Source organism: Schistocerca cancellata, chromosome 6 (genome assembly GCF_023864275.1).
Source record: "Schistocerca cancellata isolate TAMUIC-IGC-003103 chromosome 6, iqSchCanc2.1, whole genome shotgun sequence".
NCBI lineage: Eukaryota > Metazoa > Arthropoda > Insecta > Orthoptera > Acrididae > Schistocerca > Schistocerca cancellata.
The window spans coordinates 157,605,580-157,630,580 of record NC_064631.1 but is presented as its reverse complement, the minus strand read 5'-3'; the positions used below and the strand labels follow the sequence as shown (position 1 = coordinate 157,630,580).

At 43.6% G+C, this 25,001-nt stretch overlaps 1 protein-coding gene across 1 annotated transcript; it reads right to left on the bottom strand.

Moving 5' to 3' along the window:
* Positions 1-21,430: 21,430 nt before the first annotated feature.
* Positions 21,431-24,419, bottom strand: LOC126088220 (trypsin delta-like). Its single transcript, XM_049906347.1, has 2 exons — positions 24,113-24,419; positions 21,431-21,567 (listed from the first exon to the last, which is right to left on the bottom strand). The coding sequence occupies exons 1-2, from the start codon at positions 24,417-24,419 to the stop codon at positions 21,431-21,433; spliced, it is 444 nt and encodes a 147-aa protein (XP_049762304.1).
* Positions 24,420-25,001: the final 582 nt, after the last annotated feature.

The following is a 25,001-nucleotide window of genomic DNA, read 5'->3' as shown; positions in this document are numbered from 1 at the left end:
CCAGTATTGGTACACGCTAGTGTCTTGATTTTAAACCTATCCAGGCGTTGCGTCCTTTCACTTTCATATCTAAGCCCATGCATTCATTCTCGCTACTGCGTTCCGAGGTGTAAAAGATAGGTATCTACGTGAGTGATACAGTGCATATACATGGGACAAATGAGTAGCTGAGAGTTACCAGAGTTTCAGTGAATTTCAGACCATTTCAGACCATTCACAAATTTTGGTCAGCCGTGCAATAATGGACAGTTAAGTCACAATTTTAACGTTGTCGTAGTAACAGCGTAGTGACAGTACGGTTCGTGAATTTTTGCAGAGGTATTGGAACGGCCACGCATTATCGTATGCGCCTGTCGAAGACACGGAAATAACAGAGATTCTTATACAGCGATTGTCGTAAACTGTTCTTGAAAGATTAGGTATCACAAGATACCAAGGCATTGAAATGTATATTGGGTAGTCAACAGAGTTGATGCTCTCGTCACCAGAAGAAGATGGGGGGAAAAAAATATTTCGGACGCTAGGAACAGACACAACGAAGCACTACGAAACGCAAATTGTAGTCAAAAGGAACTTCAGCGCCCTGAATCGTTGGGATGATCACAAAGAACCATAAGTATATGATGATCCTAGTCCACCGTCTTTAGACAGTAGGGATATCGTCGCGAGCCGACCGCGGTGGTTTAGCGGTTCTAGGCGCTCAGTCCGGAGCCGCGCGACTGATACGGTCGCAGGTTCGAATCCTGCCTCGGGCATGGATGTGTGTGATGTCCTTCGGTTGGTTAGGTTTAAGTAGTTCTAAGTTCTAGGGGACTGATGACCTAAGATGTTAAGTCCCATAGTGCTCAGAGCCATTTGAACCATTTTTTGGATATCGTCGCGAATTTCAGACGAATGACGATCGTGAGGCGTACGCACCACAATGTTGGTCAAATGTGATGCAGTTATACCCTAGAATTAACAGGAAAATTGATTTTGTTCCCGGATGTGACCAATTCCGAAAGTGAATTTTCGGAAATGGGGTCAACTATAGCATTCCCAATCTATAGACGACGGATAAGACATTATGGCAAACGTATTAAGAGAAGATGAGCAATGCACAAAGGTCGCCTTAAACTGATTGTTGCAACATGAGTGTGTGGAGCTGATGACGTTTTGTTGGATTCTCGTTGCACTACTGCAGAGAGCTTATTTCAAGAGCTCAGTGACTGAGTAAAGATGCCTACTTGAAACCGCAGTTGGGTTAGAAGCAAGCCGAGTGGAGAAGAACTTATGTTGACATATCGAATTTTGGGAAAATACTTTCAGCAGCCCATTTTCCTTTTTCCGCTCGTGTGTGTCGGAATCGTACTTGATACAGTTCGGGTGACAGAAAAATATTGTCTAGATTTTGTGCAAAGATGTACTCACGTAAAGACTAGGGTAAAGAGATGACTAGTTGATTTAATAGACTCGTAGATAATGTTCTTGAAGGTGCTGAGTGTAACCCTTCATTTTATTATCCTGTTAAGTTCTAGTCTGTGAGACTAGTCCACTTCAAGACAGATAGTCAGCATAACTATATAATACTGTATATACTTGTATTGGATGTGGTTCATAACCTTGATGTCTTCCATTCTCTTATTTTAACCATTCCGATCTAAACCGACAATGAAAGAAATCACACAATTTCTTGTTCAAATGTTGTTTCACACGTAGATGTTTGAATTACATCTGAATTCCGAATAACTAACAAGACTGGATGTTGCGTTCCAGTTCTCTTACACGGCAGTTACAAGGCAGTTCACCTTTCTTGTAGAAATTCGGTCACCGCCTCGTAAAATAAAAAATTTCCTCCTTCTTTAGCATTGGACGATAAACGTGTTCCTCAGCACAGTATACAATGGATGTTCCCAAGTGAAGGCTTTCATAAATGTATGAAAATATTATTAGCTTCTTCGCAAACACCAGCCGCCGGAAATAGATCTCTTTAACAAAGTACGATGCATTTACTCCTGGAAAATAAATCACTTTTACCAACACAGTCTGAGAAAGTGGCTTTTAAAAATGATCTGTTCAGTAGTATTACACTACTGGCCATTAAAATTGCTACACCACGAAGATGACGTGCTACAGACGCGAAATTTAACCGACAGGAAAAAGATGCTGTGATATGCAAATGATTAACTTTTCAGAGCATTCACACAAGGTTCGCGCCGGTGGCGACCCCTATAATGTGCTGACATGAGGAAAGTTTCCAACCCATTTGTCATACACAAACAACAGTTGACCGGAGTTGCCTGGTGAAATGTTGCTTTAATGCCTCGTGTAAGGAGGAGAAATGCGTACCATCACGTTTCCGACTTTGATAAAGGTCGGATAGTAGCCTATCGCGATTCCGGTTTATCGTATCGCGACATTGCTCCTCACGTTTCTCGAGATACAATGACTGTTAGCAGAATATGGAATCGGTGGGTTCAGGATGGTAATACGGAACGCCGTGCTGGATCCCAACGGCCTCGTATCACTAGCAGTCGAGTTGAAAGGCATCTTATCCGCATGGCTGTAACGGAGCGCGCAGCCACGTCTAGATCCATGAGTCAACACATTGGGACGTTTGCAAGACAACAACCATCTGCACGAACAGTCCGACGACGTTTGCAGCAGCACGGACTATCAGCTCGGAGACCATGGCTGCGGTTACCCTTGACGCTGCATCACAGACAGGAGCGCCTGTGATGGTGTACTCAACGACGAACGTGGGTGCACGAATGGCAAAACGTCATTTTTCGGATGAATTCAGGTTCTGTTTACAGCCTCATGATGGTCGCATCCGTGTTTGCCGACATCGCGGTGAACGCACACTGGAAGCGTCTCTTCGTCATCGCCATTCTGGCGTATCACCCGGCGTGCTGGTATGGGGTACCATTGGTTACACGTCTCGGTCACCTCTTGTTCGCATTGACGGCACTTTGAACAGTGGACGTTACATTTCAGATGTGTTACGACCCGTGGCTCTACCCTTCATTCGATCCCTGCGAAACCCTACATTTCAGCAGTATAATACACGACCGCATGTTGCAGGTCCTGTACGGGCCTTTCTGGATGCAGAAAATGTTCGACTGCTCCCCTAACCAGCACATTCTCCAGATCTCTCAACAACTGAAAACGTCTGTTCAATGGTGGCCGAGCAACTGGCTCGCCACAATACGCCAGTGACTACTCTTAATGAACTGTGGTATCGTGTTGAAGCTGCATGGGCAGCTGTACCTGTACACACCATCCAAGCTCTGCTTGACTCAATGCCCAGGCGCATCAACTCCGTTATTACGGCCAGAGGTGGTTATTGTGGGTACTGATTTCTCAGGATCTATGCACCCAAATGGCGTGCAAATGTAATCACATGTCAGTTCTAGTATAATATATTTGTCCAATGAATACCCGTTTATCATCTGCATTTCTTCTTGGTTTAGCAATTTTAATAGCCAGTAGTGTATATACAGGTTGTAACAAAAATGTGCGGCACAAATTTCAGGACACATCCCTGACACGTAGGCGAAGAAATCATGTTATATGAACATGGGTCTGAAAGCGCTTTATTTCCGTGTTACAACTCATTTTCCCCAACTGATTAATCATGGGAAAAACAAAAGACCAGGACGTTATAGCCATGCGGAACGTGTACTCTTGGCCATGTATAGTTACGTTGTGCACGTAAGTGTTTTGTTTTACACGTCCCTGTTGCCAAGCGACGTACATCATTGCTGTTTTACAGGTAATATCCACTGTTCCAGCGATCAGTACGACACTTGCAAGCACACGGGTTACTACGTACAGTTAATCACACACTTGACTCGTGCAATGGCGCTATACACAAATGCTGAGGTGGTAGATGCCCATTTGATGCACTGGATTAGCTGACAGCAATAGCGCACACAATCAGCATTTGTATCGAGAGATATTTCCAGGACGAAGGTGCCCAGACAGGAAAACGTTTGAAGATATTGAATGTCGTCGTAGGAAACTTGGGACATTTCGCGACGAGGAGAGGCCTACAAGGACGACGACACCGCTATTCTTCATGCAGTTCACGACGAACATAGTGTCAGCAGAAGAAGTATAGCTGCAACACTAAGTGTTGACCACATGGCTGGCGAATATTACACGAGGAGAAGCGTACCCAAACCATTTACAATTTATGCAGGCAGCTGATTTTCCTGCATGGGTACTGTTCTGTGAATGTTTTTTTCAACAAAGTGTCAACCCCGATTTTAGTGCATTGGTGCTGTTGACACATGAGGCGTCCTTTCAAAGAGATAAGATTTTAAATGTTTGCAATAGTCATGTATGGGCAGACGACAATCCTCACTGTTGACCCGGGTTCCCGGGTTCGATTCCCGGCGGGGTCAGGGATTTTCTCTGCCTCGTGATGGCTGGGTATCGTGTGATGTCCTTAGGTTAGTTAGGTTTAAGTAGTTCTAAGTTCTAGGGGACTGATGACCATAGATGTTAAGTCCCATAGTGCTCAGAGCCATTTGAACCTCACTGTTGAAGCAAGTCATCAACAAAGATTTTCTGTCAGTGTTCGGGCCGGTACAGTTTGTGGCTGTTTTGCAGGGTCTCTCTTTCTCCCAGGCTCAACGTACTAAGTTGTTATAATTTCATCCGTTGGCTTCTGAGTAACAGATTCGGTGACAGATGGGTAGGTAGAGATCGACCAACTGCCTGGCTCACTGTACTTTTATTTCTTGGGAAGTGTGGGGGGGGGGTATTTGGAAGCTCTTGTGTATGGAACCGCAATACAAGATGTTCAGAGTCTCCACGCCAATATTATGGAAGGCTGCGAAACCATACACAAATCTCCAGAAATGCATCGAGGCATCAGAGATTCACTACGTCGTCGAGTTGATGCATTTATCAATGCCCACGGAGGGCATATGGAACATCTACTGTGAGAAAGAGTTGCATGTGGCATACTAGTCCCTTCTTTTCGTGCCGGCCGCGGTGGTCTAGCGGTTGTAGGCGCTCAGTCCGGAGCCACGCGACTGCTACGGTCGCAGGTTCGAATCCTGCCTCGGGCATGGATGTGTGTGATGTCCTTAGGTTAGTTAGGTTTAAGTAGTTCTAAGTTCTAGGGGACTGATGACCACAGATGTTAAGTCCCATAGTGCTCAGAGCCATTTGAACCTTCTTTTCGTGTGTGTCTCCCATGACTAATACGTTGGAGAAAATGAATTGTAACATGGAAAAAAAACATTTCCAGATCTATGTTCAAATAACAATTTCTTCGTGTGCGCGTGGAGAAAATTTCCACAAATTTATACAGTGCATTTTTGTTGCAACCTACCTATTAAGACGATATCAGCCTTTGTGGTCAGTTTGTCACTTGAAAATGATATAAAGGAAGGAATCGGTCGCAAAACAAAGATGATGTCTGCAACTGTAGCTGCTATTAAGTGAAAAAGTCGATACAGGCTCTAATTAAATCCACATCGAGTCACATTTCCTTTGCAGTAGAACACGAGCCTCTAGAAAGGTGTCTCTTACTTATTACTAGCTCGTCATTTGCACTAAAACCACACATTTGTAGCTGCTAAGTACTTTTTTGCATTTATATAACAATACAGTTAAAAATATTTATAAAAAATGGTTCAAATGTCTCTGAGCACTAAGGGACTCAACTTCTGAGGTCATCAGTCCCCTAGAACTTAGAACTACTTAAACCTAACTAACCTAAGGACATCACACACATCCAAGCCCGAGGCAGGATTCGAACCTGCGACCGAAGTGGTCGCGCGGTTCCAGACTGTAGCGCCTAGAACCGCTCGGCCACCCCACCCGGCAAAATATTGATAATTTTGTTTCTATAGAAGTACATATTTTAAATTTTTTGGTGATTTTCTTCTTACATATTGAATAAAAAGACCAGTATTTTCTGTATACCACTCAGTATTGGTATCATTATCTTGTTCTTAGTAGTAAACAAATTTAACCATTATTTTGTGTATTTTCACTTGAGATGATGCCGTCATTATGATCAGTCAGTGAAATTTCAGATTCTCCACAGCAAACCGTTAAGTACAAACAGCTGTTATTATTAATTATTAAAAATTGCTCTTATTTAGTGTTAGTATTTGGATTTTATTAAAATTCTGTTATTTTCAAAACTTATTCGTGGAAATGATATTATTAGCCTCACTAAAATCAAATCAAAGACTTGAATGTATATTAAGATTATCTCTAAGTAAAAGTTTAAATTATCAGCAGAATAGATAATAATAATGTGATGGCTGACACTGAAAGGGAAGTATACAAAGAAAAGTTATTATTTCATTAATGAATACCATGACTTGACTGACATAGCTGTGAACTGGATATATGTAATTCCACTTGGTGACTGTTCCAGGCCGGCCTCCATGTAGTATGACCGTTTTTTCGCGTTTGTTACGTTAACGACGTTGAAATGTTGAAAACAAAAGAGGAATAAATTAGTTATAAGATTAACATGAATCATAAAATTTTCATGCAACCCAAACTCATCAGCGTCTAGCATTTTCTGTATAATAGTCAGTATTGGTATCATTAGACTGCAACACTCTGTAAGACAGTGGTTGTTGATGGAAACACGACAATTGCACGCAAGTAGAAATAATATTAATTTTCCATAAAGTGTATTTAAAAGTAAACTCTACATGCTCTCTTTCTTTCGTTTTACAGGTTGAGGCAAAAGTCTGGATACATTCCTACAAGAGTCGAACGGTGTGAAGAATCATCATGGCGTCTGGTGTGGGGTGTCTGTTGGCAGGGGCGCAACTTTCGAGAACTACGGCGACAGCGGCGGCCATCTTGAAATACACTCCTGGAAATTGAAATAAGAACACCGTGAATTCATTGTCCCAGGAAGGGGAAACTTTATTGACACATTCCTGGGGTCAGATACATCACATGATCACACTGACAGAACCACAGGCACATAGACACAGGCAACAGAGCATGCACAATGTCGGCACTAGTACAGTGTATATCCACCTTTCGCAGCAATGCAGGCTGCTATTCTCCCATGGAGACGATCGTAGAGATGCTGGATGTAGTCCTGTGGAACGGCTTGCCATGCCATTTCCACCTGGCGCCTCAGTTGGACCAGCGTTCGTGCTGGACGTGCAGACCGCGTGAGACGACGCTTCATCCAGTCCCAAACATGCTCAATGGGGGACAGATCCGGAGATCTTGCTGGCCAGGGTAGTTGACTTACACCTTCTAGAGCACGTTGGGTGGCACGGGATACATGCGGACGTGCATTGTCCTGTTGGAACAGCAAGTTCCCTTGCCGGTCTAGGAATGGTAGAACGATGGGTTCGATGACGGTTTGGATGTACCGTGCACTATTCAGTGTCCCCTCGACGATCACCAGTGGTGTACGGCCAGTGTAGGAGATCGCTCCCCACACCATGATGCCGGGTGTTGGCCCTGTGTGCCTCGGTCGTATGCAGTCCTGATTGTGGCGCTCACCTGCACGGCGCCAAACACGCATACGACCATCATTGGCACCAAGGCGGAAGCGACTCTCATCGCTGAAGACGACACGTCTCCATTCGTCCCTCCATTCACGCCTGTCGCGACACCACTGGAGGCGGGCTGCACGATGTTGGGGCGTGAGCGGAAGACGGCCTAACGGTGTGCGGGACCGTAGCCCAGCTTCATGGTGACGGTTGCGAATGGTCCTCGCCGATACCCCAGGAGCAACAGTGTACCTAATTTGCCGGGAAGTGGCGGTGCGGTCCCCTACGGCACTGCGTAGGATCCTACGGTCTTGGCGTGCATCCGTGCGTCGCTGCGGTCCGGTCCCAGGTCGACGGGCACGTGCACCTTCCGCCGACCACTGGCGACAACATCGATGTACTGTGGAGACCTCACGCCCCACGTGTTGAGCAATTCGGCGGTACGTCCACCCGGCCTCCCGCATGCCCACTATACGCCCTAGCTCAAAGTCCGTCAACTGCACATACGGTTCACGTCCACGCTGTCGCGGCATGCTACCAGTGTTAAAGACTGCGATGGAGCTCCGTATGCCACGGCAAACTGGCTGACACTGACGGCGGCGGTGCACAAATGCTGCGCAGCTAGCGCCATTCGACGGCCAACACCGCGGTTCCTGGTGTGTCCGCTGGGACGTGTGTGTGATCATTGCTTGTACAGCCCTCTCGCAGTGTCCGGAGCAAGTATAGTGGGTCTGACACACCGGTGTCAATGTGTTCTTTTTTCCATTTCCAGGAGTGTACTTTATCTGGATTTTGATTACGAATTCCAAATGGGAAGGTCGTTGTGAGGTACACAATTTTGAACTGCCTCGTTTTCGAGAATACATGCTTGAAATCTGCTTTAAGGTATCTTTATTTGTGTAGGACTTATGACCCGTTCAAATCTGGAATTGCAAGGAGGTGATCAATTCTATTTATTGTTGCAGCTGATCCACAGTGACACGTAGATAGCAGGAACGCATCGAAATGGTGTTAATAAGTAGTGGACGATGTAGCAGAGTGATAGCTGCTGACTTCAATGCCCGGAATCCTGAGAGAAATTACTTCACTTATGACAGTATCCAAGTTATTTGACAAATATCGTGCAACAAGTTCCGTGGTGAACAAGCCACGCAGTGGACGTCCAAGTATAGCTACCGACGAGTAGAGAGCAACAGCAATTGTGGCATCGTTTGTGAAAAGTCCACATCGCACTACGCACCGGTTATCGGCAACATCCGGTGTCAGTCAGCGTTCGGTCCTACGTGTGTTACACACACACCAAAGTCACCCGTACAGTTTACAGTTGCAACGCCATATTTCGAAGGATGACCCTGACCGGCTGGTGCAGTTAGTAGAACGGGCTCTAAATCAGTGTAACAGGAATCCAGACTCCAGACGAAAGGTGTTAATCACTGTCGAAGCTAATTTTTATCTCCAAGGAGAAGAAAACAAACTAAATCATCGTTACTGGTCACATGTAAATCCCTCAGTAAAGGTGCTGGTTGTGAAAAAAGTGATGGCTTAGTATGGGATTTGGGATACAAACCTCTCGCTCCGGTGATTATTAATGGAACATTCAATGGGGAGAGGTATCTTAACACGCTCCGTGATTATGTGGTTGCAACACTACTGAATCTGCAGGATGATTTCCAAACCGTCTTCCGACAAGCCGCCCAAAATGCTACTGAAGTCATACAGTTTATGGATCAACAGTTTGGAAGCCACCGGACAGGTAGGAGAGGTCCAATACCACGGCCAACATACGTATCGAGTTTTATCCGTGGCGAAATTTGAAATTAGTTGTGTATGAGGTAAAAATTAACAGTGTAGACCATCATTACCGGCCTATTGAGGAAGTGTGTGCCTCTGTTGACCCACAGGTCCTGCGACATTTGCAGCAGGACTGGCAAAAACGACTTCGACTGTGTGTCTAGCGCAATGTCCACTCTGACAAGTGTCCTAAACTTTAATAGGTCATAACTCCAACACAAATAAATATAGCTTAAAACGAATTTCACATGTGTATGATGTGCCACATGACCCCCTTCCCACTTAAACACGTGACCCAGGTCGGAGATGTCGAATTTCAAGACGGTCGCCGCTGTCGCCATAATTCCTATACGTTGACCCCCAGTTACTGACACCCCATACCAGACACCATTACGATTCTTCCCAGTGTTCGATTTTTGTAGGGGCGTATCCAGACTTTTGCCACGCAATGTAGTTTTCCTTCCACAGCAGAAGTCAACAATTTCAAAACACTTTTTTTTCTCTGTGAAACATTATGTCTATAAGCGTGTAAAAGGTGTCGCTGGAGGAACTGTCAGTATTCAGGGATAAGACGGAAACGATAATTCGAAGAAAAATTCTAGTGAAGAAGAGCTCTAAAATGTGCATCTTTAGATCTCTGAGCATTTGTTCAGTAGAAGAGAATTGTTTCACAGTACAGCATGTGAATAAGTGCTCATAGTTGTGAAGGTATACACTTTAGTGCCCGTGTTCAATGGACATTTTTATCTTGCTTTCGTCCATCACACCAGCTATGAAAATATGTAAAGCAAAGTGCGTGCAGTTGGAGAGATTTGTTTCACATTATCGAAGATGAATTAGTGCTCATAGATATGCATTTTAAAGCTAATGTTTACTGGATTCTTTTGTTCCAAAAGATCGTTCCTGTTATATTCCTGAGTATTCACCATTTCTCCTTGGACACCCTCGAAGCAATCGAAATTGCAGATCTGTGAGACAAATGAAGTCCCTCCCTCTGATACGTCTAATACAAACATCGAGTTGTTTGAATACCCGTGACCACCTGGCTCTGAAATGCGGCCTGTACGACACAAACCCGCTGCCACCAGTGCGTGTCTGAATTACGATGAAGCTGCTATGATGTAACTCGAGTGGTCACCTCAGAAAGAAATAACTAAGTAATTATTTGTGACGAATCAGATAACGAAATTTTCATGCTTCCGAAGAGGAATCACAATTTTTCACAGGGCAGCTGTCAAATTCGAGATTATAGTACTGAAGCTGTTACCGTTACGCAAAGAGCAATGTCCCCATCTCTTTGGAGAGAACAGCACCGTGCAGAGCTACGCAAATTCGAAAATGTCTCTTCCAACTGGGTAGGAGACTCGTATAAGAGTGGTGTCTGATTTTATCGGGCGATGCAAAGACCGCGAAATATTAATGTAGATTCCGATGAGACCGCTTCATGCAAATGACTTTCTGTCATGATAAGATACGCATCCTACACGTGTCCATTAGCATATAAGCTCACCAAGACGCGTTTTGATGTATCAGATAACTATATTTGGCCTAGGACCGGTATCTGCCTAGAGTTGATGAGACTCCGTAATTCTGTGCTAACGCTTTCTTGTTTATTCAGAAATATGTAAATATCATAAACTTCATTTCACTGTTAATAGCAGCTGAATAGTAAACAGAAATATCTCTGAGTACTTGGCGCCACGTTTCACAGTGGGTAAAGCATTTTCATTTATTTCTTGGCTCTTAAGAGAAATTCGGCAAGAACTTAAACTGTGAAGAACCATAGGCTTGGAACAATAACTGTTCCTCTCTCTTAAAGAAACGCGGTCGACTTATTTATTCTTTCACAATTATGGCCTAAAAATCTACATTACTGATAGAACGAGAAGCATATTATTGTGATAGACCAAACAATTTTTAGTGAATGATGCACTACGCTTCAGAGTGACACAGATACATGACACTAACTCTCAACTTAGAAAGCAGTCTTTACTGTCGAAATGTTCTACCAGTCGTTAAATTCCTCGACTATAGAAATACGTTCCTTGCTCGCGGAGCCATTCGAGAGCTGCAGTGTGCGCGCCCTCATTGCTGGAAAATATATTTCCCTCCAAAAGTTGTTTCACCTTGCTCAAAAGATGAAATCGCACGCCCTTCCTCATCAGCAACATTCACGTAAGTGCTTCCTTGGTCTAATTTTTGGCACTATTTCACTACGCCTGGACGTGATATCGCGTTCGGTCCATATACGGCCGGAATGTCGCAACGATTCTGTGTTTAATTTAGTCGGTTTGTCTACAAGAATCTTACTGATCCGAGTACTTCGACTTCGTAGTAAGTTTCCAACTGAAGCGCCATTTTAGCCTCACACTGTAATGCACTTACTATCCGTAACACAGTAGAACTCTGTCTGCGGGAAATCCCGAACGGCTATTTATTCTCTTCTGACATTTTGAGACGCTTGTTGTGCAATGTTCTTAGCATGGGACAACATGTGTAACTTCTTAGTCAAGTCCCTATATGTAGTTATGTTAACGGATTATTGCATAATGACAAGTAAAAGTACTGCTGCAAAATACTTCATTCCTTCTGCAGATACCATTTATAGTATCACAACTATTACCCCCTCTCCGAATTGCTCAGTTACTAGGACTATGATCTGCTAACACTCGTGTTATCAGCACATAAACTACAACAGGAAATCACGTTAACTTTCTTTTTACGTTAGCTCACACCTTAATGAACATCACTTTGTCTAGAATTAACGTTTTTAAATTTTTCCCTTAGACATGGTTCACAGCCTTGATGACTTTATTGGAACGTGTGCTCCGTTTGTCGTTATTATGTTGTGACTCTATTTTTGGTGAGCTTATGGAGCTATGATATGGTTGAAGTACATCATATATTTCGAACATCTGAAGAATATTTTGTAAGAATAAATATTCGTGCTTGATCGTACACTCATGTGAACAATTTTGTAACTTCGAACATTTGCTGGGAATATTTTTGGCTATGATTGCCAGTTTGATTCTGACTTGTATAAGCATTCGTACAGGGTTATTACAAATGATTGAAGCGATTTCACAGCTCTACAATAACTTTATTATTTGAGATATTTTCACAATGCTTTGAACACACGTACAAAAACTCAAAAAGTTATTTTAGGCATTCACAAATGTTCGATATGTGCCCCTTTAGTGATTCGGCAGACTTCAAGCCGATAATCAAGTTCCTCCCACACTCGGCGCAGAATGTCCCCATTACTGAGTTCGAAAGCATCGTTGATGCGAGCTCGCAGTTCTGGCACGTTTCTTGGTAGAGGAGGTTTAAACACTGAATCTTTCACATAACCCCACAGAAAGAAATCGCATGGGGTTAAGTCGGGAGAGCGTGGAGGCCATGACATGAATTGCTGATCATGATCTCCACCACGACCGATCCATTGGTTTTCCAATCTCCTGTTTAAGAAATGCCGAACATCATGATGGAAGTGCGGTGGAGCACCATCCTGTTGAAAGATGAAGTCGGCGCTGTCGGTCTCCAGTTGTGGCATGAGCCAATTTTCCAGTATGTCCAGATACACGTGTCCTGTAATGTTTTTTTCGCAGAAGAAAAAGGGGCCGTAAACTTTAAACCGTGAGATTGCACAAAACTCGTTAACGTTTGGTGAATTGCGAATTTGCTGCACGAATGCGTGAGGATTCTCTACCGCCCAGATTCGCACATTGTGTCTGTTCACTTCACCATTAAGAAAAAATGTTGCTTCATCATTGAAAACAAGTTTCGCACTCGCCGAAAATTCAAAGCGTTTGACTTTGTCATCGGATGTCAGGGCTTGTAGCAATTGTAAACGGTAAGGCTTCTGCTTTAGCCTTTTCCGTAAGATTTTCCAAACCGTCGGCTGTGGTACGTTTAGCTCCCTGCTTGCTTTATTCGTCGACGCGTGAAACTTGCCCGCACGCGTTCAACCGTTTCTTCGCTCACTGCAGACCGACCCGTTGATTTCCCCTTACAGAGGCATCCAGAAGCTTTAAACTGCGCATACCATCGCCGAATGGAGTTAGCAGTTGGTGGGTCTTTGTTGAACTTCGTCCTGAAGTGTCGTTGCACTGTTATGACTATCTGATGTGAGTGCATTTCAAGCACGACATACGCTTTCTCGGCTCCTGTCGCCATTTTGTCTCACTGCACTCTCGAGAGCTCTGGCGGCAGAAACCTGAAGTTAGGCTTCAGCCAAACAAAACTTTATGAGTTTTTCTACGTATCTGTAGTGTGTCGTGACCATATGTCAATGAATGGAGCTACAGGTAATTTATGAAATCGCTTCATCATTTATAATAGCCCTGTATATTCTGACATTTATTTATCGTGACTGTGTGATGCATATATTGCCAATTATAGATGACTCTCATTTACAATCTGTAAGAACGACTTAAAAGATTTGTTGAAAAGCGTAAACAGCTTGCTTAGAACAGAATATAGCTTCAGGATGAATGAAGCAAAGATGAGTCCTTCTAGAGGACTGCTGAAATTCCCGAGAACAAGAAACTGAACGCACTTGAAGGGTGGTTCCATCCAAGAAATTTAAGAATGAATTGGATAAATAAAATACTGAATTAAGAAATACTGAAGAGTTTATATGAGAAAAGGAGGCTCTGGAGAAAGGGCAAGTTGGTGCCACATCTACTGCGGCATCCAAGAACAGATGAACAGATAACCTCGGGCTGCAAATAGCAGTAAAGGTGTAAAATAGTAGAGGCATGTAACGACTAAAATGTGAAACAAAGCTTTTTGCTGGGTGAAAAAGTTATCTAGGGACAAAAGTATTTTCGTAAGACAGTAAATGTTGGAGACTGGCATCAGACCAGTCGAATAACTGAAACGTAAGCTTTCTGTATAAATGGATTGAAGGCGAAGGGTACCTGTACAAAAGATATGGAAAAGCAACTACCAATTTAAGGCAACAATATTCAGAAACGTCTTTCGATGATGGTGTACTTTGTCACAATACGTATCACAATAACAACACTCCGCTTTTGTGCACATCGGTGGCCAGTTAGCCTACAAGACAGTAGGGTGTTAATGCTGTGAGTTTTAAAACTCATTGAAGTGTTTATAACTAATCTGCCACAGTCGCAGTACATATATTTTGGCTACTAATTTAGAACCGACTGGTTCATCCTGTAGACTGACCTACTGAGGCTGCACTGAAAGTGCCTGACCTTAATGAGAGTCATCTATAATTGGCAATATATGCATGACAGTCACGATAAATAAATGTCAGAATATACTCATGCTCTTTATACAAGTCAGAATCAAACTGAAGGCAAACATAGCCAAAACTATTACCAGAAAATGTTCGAAGTTACAAAATTGTTCACATGAGTGTACGATCAAGCACGAATATTTATTCTTACAAAATATTCGTCAAATGTTCGAAATATATGATATATTTCTATAGTCGAGGAATTTAACGACTGGCTGAACATTTCGACAATAAAGATTGCTTTCTATGTTGAGAAACAGTGTCATATGTCTGTGTCACTCTGAAGTGTAGTATGTCATTTACAAAATATTGTTTGGCCTATCAAAATAATAGTCTTCTCGTTTGATCAGTAATATAGATTTTTAGGTCATAATAGTGATACAATAAATAAGTCGACTGCGTTTCTTTATGATAGAGGAATAGTTATTATTTCAAACCCACGGTTGTTCAGGGTTCAAGTTCTTGCCGAATTTCTCTTAAGTGCCAAGAAATAAATGAAGATGTAAGAGATGCGTTACCCACTGTGAAACATGGTGTCAAGTACGCAGAGTTATTTCTGTTTACTAGTCAGCTGAAAGTAGCAGTGAAATAAAAGTTATGGTATGTACATATTTCTGAATAAACAAAAAAGCGTTAGGACAGAATGACGGAGTCTCATCAACTCTAGGCAAATACTGGTTCTAGGCCAATGATAGTTATCTAATACATCAGAACGTGTCTTCGTGAGCTTATATGCTAATGGAAACGTGTAGGATGCGTATCTTATCGTGACAGAAAGTCATTTGCATGAAGTGGTCTCGTCAGAATCTACATTGATATTTCCCTGTCCCGGCATCGCCCGATAAAATCAGACACCACTCTCATACGAGTCTCCTTCCCAGTTGGAAGTGACATTTTCGAATTTGCGTAGCTCTGCACGGTGCTGTTCTCTCCAAAGAGATGGGGACATAGCTCTCTGCGTAACGGTAACAGCTTCAGTACTATAATCTCGAATTTGACAGCTGCCCTGTGAAAAACTGTAATTCCTCTTCGGAAGCATGAAAATTACTTTATCTGATCAGTCACAAGTAATTACTTAGTTATTTCTTTCTGAGGCGACCACTCGAGTTACATCATAGCAACTTCATGGTAATTCAGACACGCACTAGTGACAGCGGGTTTGTGTCGTACAGGCCGCATTTCAGAGCCAGGTGGTCACAGATATTCACATAACTCGATGTTTGTGTTAGACGTATCAGCGGGAGGGACTTCATTTGTTTCACAGATCTTCAATTTCGATTGCTTCGAGGGCGACCAAGGAGAAATGGTGAATACTCAGGAATATGACAGGAACGATCTTTCGGAACAAAAGAGTCCAGCAAACATTAGCTTCAAAATGCATATCTATGAGCACTAATTCATCTTCGGTACTGTGAAACAAATCTCTCCAACTGCACGCACTTTGCTTTACATATTTTCATAGCTGGTATTATGGACGAAAACAAGAAAAAATGTCCATTGAACGCGGGCACTAAAGTGTATTCCTTCGTAAGTATGAGCACTTATTCAAATGCAGTACTGTGAAACAGGTCTCTTCTACTGAACAAATGCTCACAGTTCTAAAGATACGTATTTTAGAGCCCTTCTTCACTAGAATTGTTTTCTTCGAATAATCGTTTCCGTCATATCCCTGAATACGGACAGTTCCAGCAGCGACACCTTCTACACGCTTATAGACATAATGTTTCACAGAGAAAAAAAGTGTTTGGCAATGATTGACTTCTGCTTGGGACGGAAAACTACATTACGTGGCAAAAGTCTGGATACGCCCCTATAAATGTCGAACACTGAGAGGAATCGTAATGGCGTCTGGTATGGGGTGTATCTAACTGGAGGCGACAGCGGCGACTATCTTAAAATCCGACATCTTCGATTTGGGTTGTGTGTGTCAAATGGGAAGGGGTTCATGTGGCACATCATTTTCAACTGCCTCTTTCTCAGGAATACACATGTGAAAACTGTTTTAAGGTACATTTATTTATGTAAGAGTTATGATCTGTTAAATTTTAGACACTTGTCAGCGTCGACATTGCGCCAGACACACAGTCGTAATCCTTTTTGCCAGTCCTGCTGCACCTGTCGCAGGACCTGTGGGTCAACAGAGGCACACACTTCCTCAATAGGCCGGCAAAGATGGTCTACACTGTTAATTTTTACCTCATACACAACTGATTTCAAATTTCGCCACGGGTAAAACTCGAGACGTATGTTGGCCATGGGATTGGACCTCTCCCACCTGTCCCGTGGCTTCCAAACTGTTGATCCATAAACTGTCTGACTTCAGTAGCATATTGGGCGGCTTGTCGGGAGACGGTTTGGAAATCATCCTGCAGATTCAGTAGTGTTGGAACCACATAATCACGGAGCGTGTTAAGATACCTCTCCCCATTCAAGGTTCCATTAATAATCACCGGAGCGAGAGGTTTGTGTCCCAAATAACAGACTACACCATCACTTTGCCTACGATTTGCATTTCGTAGTGCTTCGTTGGATCTGTTCCTAAACTCCCAATTACTGTTTTCCCGCCATCTTCTTCTGGTGACGAAAGCATCTGTTCTGTTGACTATCAAATATACATTTAAATGCCTTTCTATCTTCTGATAGCTGATCTTTCACGAACAGTTTACGGCAATCGCTGTATAAGAATCTCTATTATCTCCGTGTCTTCGACAGGCACATACGATAATGCGTGGCCGTTCAAATACCTCTGCAAAAATTCACGAACCGTACTGTCACTACGCTGTTACTACGACAACGTTAAAATTGTGACTTGACTGTCCATTATTGCTCGGATGACCAAAATTTGTGAATGAACGTGATTTGAATTTCATTGAAACTCTGGTAACTGTCAGCTACTCATTTGTCACTTGTGTATGCACTGTATCGTTCACGTAGATGCCCATCTTTTACATCTCGGAACGCAGTAGTGAGAAAGAATGCATGGAATTACACATGAAAGTGACTGGATACAACCCCTGCGTCGGTTTAAAATCAAGACACTAGCGTGTACCAATACTGTCATCAGCAATCAGATTCGACATCGAGGCCTGCATACCGCGAACATATTTTTGTACTATAGTAGCCGTGCGGGATTATCCGAGCGGTCTAGGGCGCTGCCGTCATGGACTGTGCGGCTGGTCCCGGCGGAGGTACGAGTCCTCTCTCGGGCATGGGTGTGTGTGTTTGTCCTTAGGATAATTTAGGTTAAGTAGTGCGTAAGCTTAGGGACTGATGACCTTAGCAGTAGTTAAGTCCCATAAGATTTCACACACATTTGAACATTTTTTTGTACTATATTAATTATTTTTTCTTCTAACATCTGTTCATGTAATGTGGGTTATTATGCTGGTTGATTGATTTAGGGGAGGGGACCAAATAACGAGGTCATCGGTCCACGTTGTTAGATATGTAAAAATTTAGACAGCTACCATTTTAATAAGTGCCTGTTCATTCAGTGAAAAATCGCTTTTGGCTGTCGGGCTCTCTGCACTGCGCTCGTTGGTTCTTCCTGCCACCTGATCAATGCGATTTTTACTGCACAGTGACCTTTTTCTTGTTTGGAGTTTAATGCATTCACATCTGACTTAAGCGTGGATTGTTCTTTCACGACTTCGTTACGTAATTCAGTTGGTTTTCTTATGATCGAATCAGTGAATTCTTTAATGTTTCTCGAAATTCTTGTACCTTCTTTTTTATTTGATGCGCCATCAAATTTAATTCGCGTTTCAGTTACAGTTTCATATTTTCTCCTTTCCAGTTTAAGGTCGTTAGATTTATGTTTAATTTCGGCAATTTGCTATTTAAGATAACCGTTCATTGTCTTGATGCATAATCAAACAATTGACTTAGTCCAACCGTTACTGGTGTTGTATAAACAATGACATTGACGTTGGCCTGAGGGAAGCACCATCTTTATTTAACAAAACCATGCAGTCTTCATGGTCAAAGACGACAGGAACTGAAAGTACCTTAGTACGTGTCCAAATATTGGGCCTCTTCATAGCCATCCACATGGAGAAAATGCAATTAATGCCTTATTGGGTATGCAATTTGTCGCCTACGGCTGTTGTTGCTTTAAAATTTTTACACAATTATTAACATCCTAAAAACATTATCTAGTTGTGGAAAAATTATTAGTGGTTGTCAACGGTCTTAATAGTAAATATAATAGTGAACACCATGCGAGAGAACGAGAAATCATAGCAGACACGAACTAGAAAGCATCTATAAACATCTCACAATTCGCCAGTGAAAAACCAACTCATAAAACTGAACGCACTAGATCCGCTAGTAACACAAAGGCAACAGATTTTCCAATCCATAGACATGCTGAATAAACATACACAGAGTGAGTATAACCGATTACTTTCTATATTCCGCAATGACAATCTCTGAAACCAACATACTCACAAGAGTGAGTGAACGTAATTCCCTTCTCTCTACAAGAAACGTGAATACACTTTCCTCTCCGTTAGATCCACCCCTCCCTCTGTTCTGTCATTTTCACCCACCATATTTCACCACCATCACCCCATACTACACTCACAGTCATTTTTTCACAGTTTTTTCACGCCAACAGTTGTCATTAATTACAATTGCTTGATTACATATCCAAACGTATAAATTGCATAATTATCTGTGGAAGAAACGAAATGTGTTGACAACTCACGTATTGCGCAAAGCTAAAATTTGTCAGCTAACTTTCGCTCGGAAAAAGTATCAGATCCTTAGGCTTCATCTGCTGGGTCTCTTGCTACTGTTAGATTGGTGAATGATGTATAGAAGGGAGAGTGCAGGACATATATTACTGATCATTAAAATACCAGTTTTATGAAGACGGCGTGCAACAAATCCCAAACTAATATAACGTGCACTATATGCTTCTATGTGAAAATGATTATCATTTCAGCGCAATCGTACAAAGTGTGTTAGAGTAATGTCAACTACATTCTGTATGTAAAGTAAACCATGCAGTTTTTTTGGTCAAAGACGTCAGGAACTGAATGTACATTAGTACGTGTCTAAATATCGGGCCTCTTCATAGCCCACCATATGGAGAAAATGCACTTAATGCCTTGTTGTGTATGTAGTTTTTCGCCTACGGCTGTTGTTGTTTTAAAATTTTTAGACTGTTATCCTCATGCTAAAAACATTATCTAGTTGTGGAAAAGTTAGCAGTGTTAGCCAACGGTCTTAATACCAAATGTAGTAGTGAACACCATGCGAGAGAACGAGATATAATAGCAGACACAAACTAGCAAGCATCTATAAACATCTCACAATACGCCACTGAAAAATCAGCATTCATAAAAACTGAACGCAGTAGATCCACCATTAACACAAAGGCATCAGATTTTCCAATCCACAGACATGCTGAATAAACAGAGACTGAGGATAACCTATTACTTTTTATATTCAGCAATGTCAATCTCTGAACCCAACATACTCACAAGAGTGAATGAACGAAATTTCCTTCTCTCCTCTCCGTTAGATCCACCCCTCCCTCTGTTATGTATTTTCAGCTACCATATTTCACCACCATCACCCCATATTACACTCAAAGTTTGTCATTAATTAAAATTACTTGATCACATATGCAAACGTATACTTTGCGTACTGATCGGTGGAAGAAACGAAATGTGTTGACACCTCACTTATTGCGCAAAGCTAATATTTGTCAGTAAAGTGTCTCTCGGAAGAAGTATCAGCTCCTTAGGTTTCATCTGCTGGGACTCATGCTACTGTTAGATTTGTGAATCATGTTAGATTAGTGAATGATGTATACATTACTGACGGCGTGCAACAAACCCCAATCTAATGTAACGTTTACTACATGCTTCAGTGTGGAAATGATTATCATTTCAGCGCAGTCGTGCAAAGTGTGTTAGAGTAACGTCAACTACATTCTGTATGTAATGTAAGAATATGCAGGGAGATTCTCCCTCAGAAACAGGAGGAAGGTGATCTACCGAGATTGTGGTTCGTCGTTACTCGATATGCTGGTAGCGTTGTTCGGGAGGTTCACGACGGCCATACTCAATACAATGAAGGATATCTATGGCCCCATGCGACTAGCGGCTGAGAGGACAGACGTATTGAGTGCTTTGTTGTCCATGATCGAGAAGTTACTCTATGTACCTTGATCGGAAGAAGGGTATATTTGCAGCAACAGAAGTGTCCATATGGGCAGTGGAGTTACGTCTGAGGCACCAAGGACGGTCAACAGAATGATCAGCTTCTCTTTACCGTTGACGGTGGTGCACCAGTGAAAAAACTTGACACACGAGTGGCACCTCGTCGTCTTCTCAGACGAATGCCCACTCTGGGTACAACATCACACGTTGAAGAGCTGATGCTTCATGATGTCCGAACTTCACATGACTGCATTTGGCATCGTCATGCAGGCTCATCATCTGGCGGGATGTAGGGTGCCATCAGCTACGCAACACGATCACCACGGCCAGTGGATGTGCCCCACTTTGAGACATCAGTGACATCATCTTAGAGCAAGACAATGCAAGATCACATGTAGCACATGATGTCCAACCGCACCTCGATTAGTGCGTGTTCAGCTCTTATTCTGGGCACTAGGTTCTCCAAATCTCTCACACAATGAATACATGTAGTCACAGGCTGCCAAAGTCTGGAACATCATCACTTACCAGTCACTCTATTGATATATTTGGTACAGAGTTGAAGCAGGATGAAACGACGGACCTGTGTCTGTCGTCTAAGCTCAGTTATAATCGATGTTCAGCTACCACTATACTTTCTTTCAGAATCACTTTTTCTGGCTTGAAAGTGGAATGAAAGAGCCAGTTGTGCTGCTATGAGTTCTTGGAGAAATGCCTTTGCCTCACTTCCTTTGGGAGTGAGTGCCGTCTATGCCGGTCAGGGATGGATGATTAATGGAATTGGCAGCGGAGAATTGCTTCTTGACGGTCAGTGGGGACAGATGCCAGCTTGTGGTGATGGTGGAGGTGTAAGCTGTATCTGTAAAGTCGACAGTAGAGTGAAGATTTGAAAGCTCGTCCCATGCAGAGTCTCTTAAGGACTGTGATGGTTACTGCAAGCCGCAACAACGTCCTCGATGCCCCGTGTGAAGGTACCTTCCAGAAATTCCCGGAGCAGTGGGTGCAAGGAAGGTTGTTGCCGAAATGACGTATAAGTATCAGCTGTGGGACCGCTGGCCAGCAACCACACATTTAACATACAAGGAAAGTTGTGTCGGGCCGATTACATTGCTTAATTTGTTTAGTAATTATTATTGACTAATGTCTTCTGTGATATGTTAATGAACTGTTCAGTTTTGAAAAGAGGGTCGTATTGCACGCTATCTTAGCTGAGACAGGAAGTGTTACCTGTTAGCTGATGAAAGACTAACTGGTTGAATTATTTGTGCTTGGGCGGATGAGATGTTCAATGTAAAAGAAAAAAAACAGATTTTAAGGTTGTCGATATCGCTGAAACAGGAAGGGCACATGTTGGGAAACAGCTAATTGTCAATTTTATTATTACCTTTTATTAAAACTAGAAGCATAATTTGATTTCAGCGTACAGTTTTAAGTGAAGTTATTTAATAGGTTTTTCTATTGGTAAGGATTCTTACGAACTGAGGTGCCAAAGAAACTGCTATAGATATGCGTATTCAAGTACAGCGATATGTAAACAGGCAGAATACGGCGCTGCGGTGGGCAACGCTCTGGCGCAGTTGTTAGATCGGTTACTACCGCTACAATGGCAGGTTATCAAGATGTAAATGAATTTTAACGTGGTGTTACAGTCGGCGGACGAGCGATAGGGCGCTACATCTCCGAGGTAGCGATGAAGTGGGAATTTTCCCGTACGACCATTTCACGAGTGTACCGTGAATATGAGGAATCCGGCAACGTCAAATCTCCGACATCGCTGCGGTCGGAAAAAGATCCTGCAAGAATGGGACCAACGACGACTGAAGAGAAAGGTTTAGCGTGACAGAAGTACAACCCTTCCGCATATTTCTGCATATTTCAGTGCTGGGCCATCAACAAGTGTCAGCATGCAAACCATTTAACGAAACATCATCGCTATGTCCTTTCGGAGCCGAAGGCCCACTCGTAAACCCTTGACGACCGCACGACGCTAAGCTTTACCCTCACCTGTGCCTGTCAACACCGGCATTGGACTGTTGATGACTGGAAACATGTTGCCTGGTCGGACGTGTCTGGTTTCAGATTGTATCGAGCGGATGAGCGAGTACGGGTGTGAAGACAACCTCATGAATCCATGGACCCTGCATGTCAGAAGGAGGCCGATCAAGCTGGCGTAGGCTCTGTAATTGTGTATTGCATGTGCAGTTCGAGTGATATGGGACACCTGATATGTCTAGATACGACTCTGTTAGGTCACACGTACGTAAGCATCTTGTCTGATCACCTGCATCCAATCACGTCGATTGTGCGTTCCGATCGACTTTCGCAATTTCAGCAGGATAATGCGATGCCCACACGTCCGGATTGATTAAAGAGTGGCTATGGGAACACACTTCTGAGTTTAAACACTTCCACTGGCCACCAGACTCCCCAGACCTGAACATTATTGAGAATGTCTGGGTTGCCTTGCAACTTCCTATTCAGAAGAGACCTCCACCCCCTCGTACTCTCACGGATTTATGGACAGCCCTGCAGGATTCATAGTGTCAGTTCCCTCCAGCGCCATTTCAGACATTATTCGAGTCTATGCCACGTTGCGTTGCGGCACTTCTGCGTGCTCGCGTGGGCTCTACACGATATTATGCAGGTGTACCAGGTTCTTTGGCTCTCCAGCGTTGTTTTATAAAGTTTTAAGGCTGGCTGTATAGCGGAGTGAGAGAAAGGAAGATGTTAGTTAGCAAACCAGTTGCCAATTTATTGTCCCTGTTTCTTAATACTAAAATAAAATTATGCTTTTGGTATTCTGTTTTAAAGGAGGAAGAGTTGGAGAGAGAGATGGTTCAAAAAATGGTTAAAATGGCTCCAAGCACTATGGGTCTTAACATCTGAGGTCATCAGACCCCTAGACTTAGAACTACTTAAACCTAACTAACCTTCTGGACATCACACACATCCATGCCCGAGGCAGGATTCGAAACTGCGACGACAGCAGCAGCGAAGAGATGTGGGCAGGGAGAAATGGACCAAGATGGATAAGGTGAGGATATGGAGTGAGAGAGAGTGGGGGTGGAGATGGATAGAGAATGGAAGGGGGAGAAGTTGAAGAAAGGCAAGGGATAGAGGATCTGGGCAGAGTAGGTGAGGGGTTGGAGACATACAGCTGAGGGGGAGTGGAGGTAGACAGAGATGGGAAAGAAGCGAAGATGGACAGAGAGAGGAGGAGGAGGTGTACAATGAGAGGGGGAGGCGAAGGTGTACTGAGAGAGTGGTAGGAGGAGATGGTCAGAGAGTGGGGGAGGTGAACAGAGAGAGGGGACACTATGAGATGAACAGAGAGAGGGGGAGGACGAGATGGACAGAGCGAGGGAAAAGGAGGATCTGGACTACTAGGAGATTGGAATAAATACATATCTGTGCATCGCCACGGACGGAGGAGCCCGCCCGCAGTGCCAAGTAGTCCAGTTTGACGTCCTCGACGCAGTAGCCGGCGGTCAGCACCCAGGAGTCGCCGATGAGGGACGCGCCGCACCGCTGGTCGCCGCCGAGCTCGAAGGCCAGCTGCCAGGGGAGGTCGGCGATGCTGGTCTCGTGGCCGCCGACGATGCGCTCGTGGGCGCCGGTCCGCTGCCAGACCGCGGACGGCCACGCCGCAGCCGCTGACAGCAGCAGCAGCCACAGACAGGGGCTCCAAGTCACTGTGGCGGGGCGCGACATCCTGGGCTGTGCTGCACGCCTCCTGCCCCCAGACGTCTTTATACTCCTGCTGTTCCCGAAAATAATGACACCTATCTACATCTACATCTACATCCATACTCCACAAGCCACCTGACGGTGTGTGGCGGAGGGTACCTTCAGTACCTCTATCGGTTCTCCCTTCTATTCCAGTCTCGTATCGTTCGTGGAAAGAAGGATTGTCGGTATGCCTCTGTCTGGGCTCTAATCTCTCTGATTTTATCCTCATGGTCTCTTCTAAGATATATGTAGGAGGGAGCAATATACTGCTTGACTCTTCGGTGAAGGTATGTTCTCGAAACTTTAACAAAAGCCCGTACCGAGCTACTGAGCGTCTCTCCTGCAGAGTCTTCCACTGGAGTTTATCTATCATCTCCGTAACGCTTTCGCGATTACTAAATGATCCTGTAACGAAGCGCGCTGCTCTCCGTTGGATCTTCTCTATATCTTCTATCAACCCTATCTGATACGGATCCCACACTGCTGAGCAGTATTCAAGCAGTGGGCGAACAAGCGTACTGTAACCTACTTCCTTTGTTTTCGAATTGCATTTCCTTAGGATTC

Coding starts and splice junctions, on each gene's coding strand:
- LOC126088220 (XM_049906347.1), bottom strand. CDS start 24,419: ATGTCGCGCCCCGCCACAGTGACTTGGAGCCCCTGTCTGTGGCTGCTG. Junction 21,568..24,112: donor CCGTGGCGATGCACAGATAT/GTATTTATTCCA, acceptor TCGACTTTACAG/ATACAGCTTACACCTCCACC.